Consider the following 775-nt stretch of genomic DNA (forward strand, 5'->3'; position numbering starts at 1 on the left):
CTGAGTCACTCTTGGCCATGTTCTCTACCAGTTCCTCTGCTTCTTCCTCAGTTCTTCCCAAGAAGAAACCATTGCTAGCAGTATCAAGTCTGTTTCTGCACTGTGATAGAGCTTCTCTATAGAAGGTGCTAAGCAAACTCACTTTGCTGAAACCATGATGAGGACATTGAGACCAATAGCCCTTGAACCTCTCCCATGCTTCACTGAACCTCTCTAGACTTTTCTGTTGAAACCCATAGATTTCGTTCCTGATCTTAGCTGTCCTTGAAGTAGAGAAAAACTTGTCTAGGAAAGCTCTCTTGCACTCATCCCAAGTAGTGACAGTGGCACTTGGAAGAGTCTTCTCCCATTGGTGTGCCTTGTCTCCCAAAGAGAAAGGGAATAGCTTCAGCTTGAAAGCATCTTCAGAAACACCATTCATCTTGGACAAGCCACAATACTTATCAAACTTGTACAAGTGATCAAAAGGGTCTTCAACAGCAAGACCATGATACTTGTTGTTCTCTATAGTGTTGAGCAGCCCTAACTTGATCTCAAAGTTGTTGTTCTCCACAGCTGGTGCTCTGATTCCCAACCTATGACCATTAATGTGAGGTTGATCATAGGCTCCAATGGCTCTAGCTTGGCGCTGTGGATGTTGTTGCCGGTGCTGTGGTCTAAGATGATCAGCTCTTGGATCAATTCCTCCTAGGACATTACCATCTTGAGGCAGATTCTCCATATCAAACCCCAACCTTTGCAAGTGAGCCTGTTGCTCTACTTCTCTTCTTTGTCT

At 44.5% G+C, this 775-nt stretch overlaps 1 protein-coding gene across 1 annotated transcript in view; it reads right to left on the reverse strand.

The window, feature by feature from the left end:
• LOC106330506 overlaps positions 1–421 on the reverse strand; it is a 2,179-nt gene extending 1,758 nt beyond the window's left edge. The window contains exon 1 of the mRNA XM_013768962.1: positions 29–421. Coding sequence (XP_013624416.1) covers positions 29–421 — 393 coding nt within the window. The remainder of the gene's footprint in view (positions 1–28) is intronic.
• Between the last annotated feature and the right edge of the window lie 354 nt (positions 422–775).

The sequence above is a fragment of the Brassica oleracea genome, chromosome C3, assembly GCF_000695525.1.
Source record: "Brassica oleracea var. oleracea cultivar TO1000 chromosome C3, BOL, whole genome shotgun sequence".
NCBI classification, from domain to species: Eukaryota; Viridiplantae; Streptophyta; class Magnoliopsida; order Brassicales; family Brassicaceae; genus Brassica; species Brassica oleracea.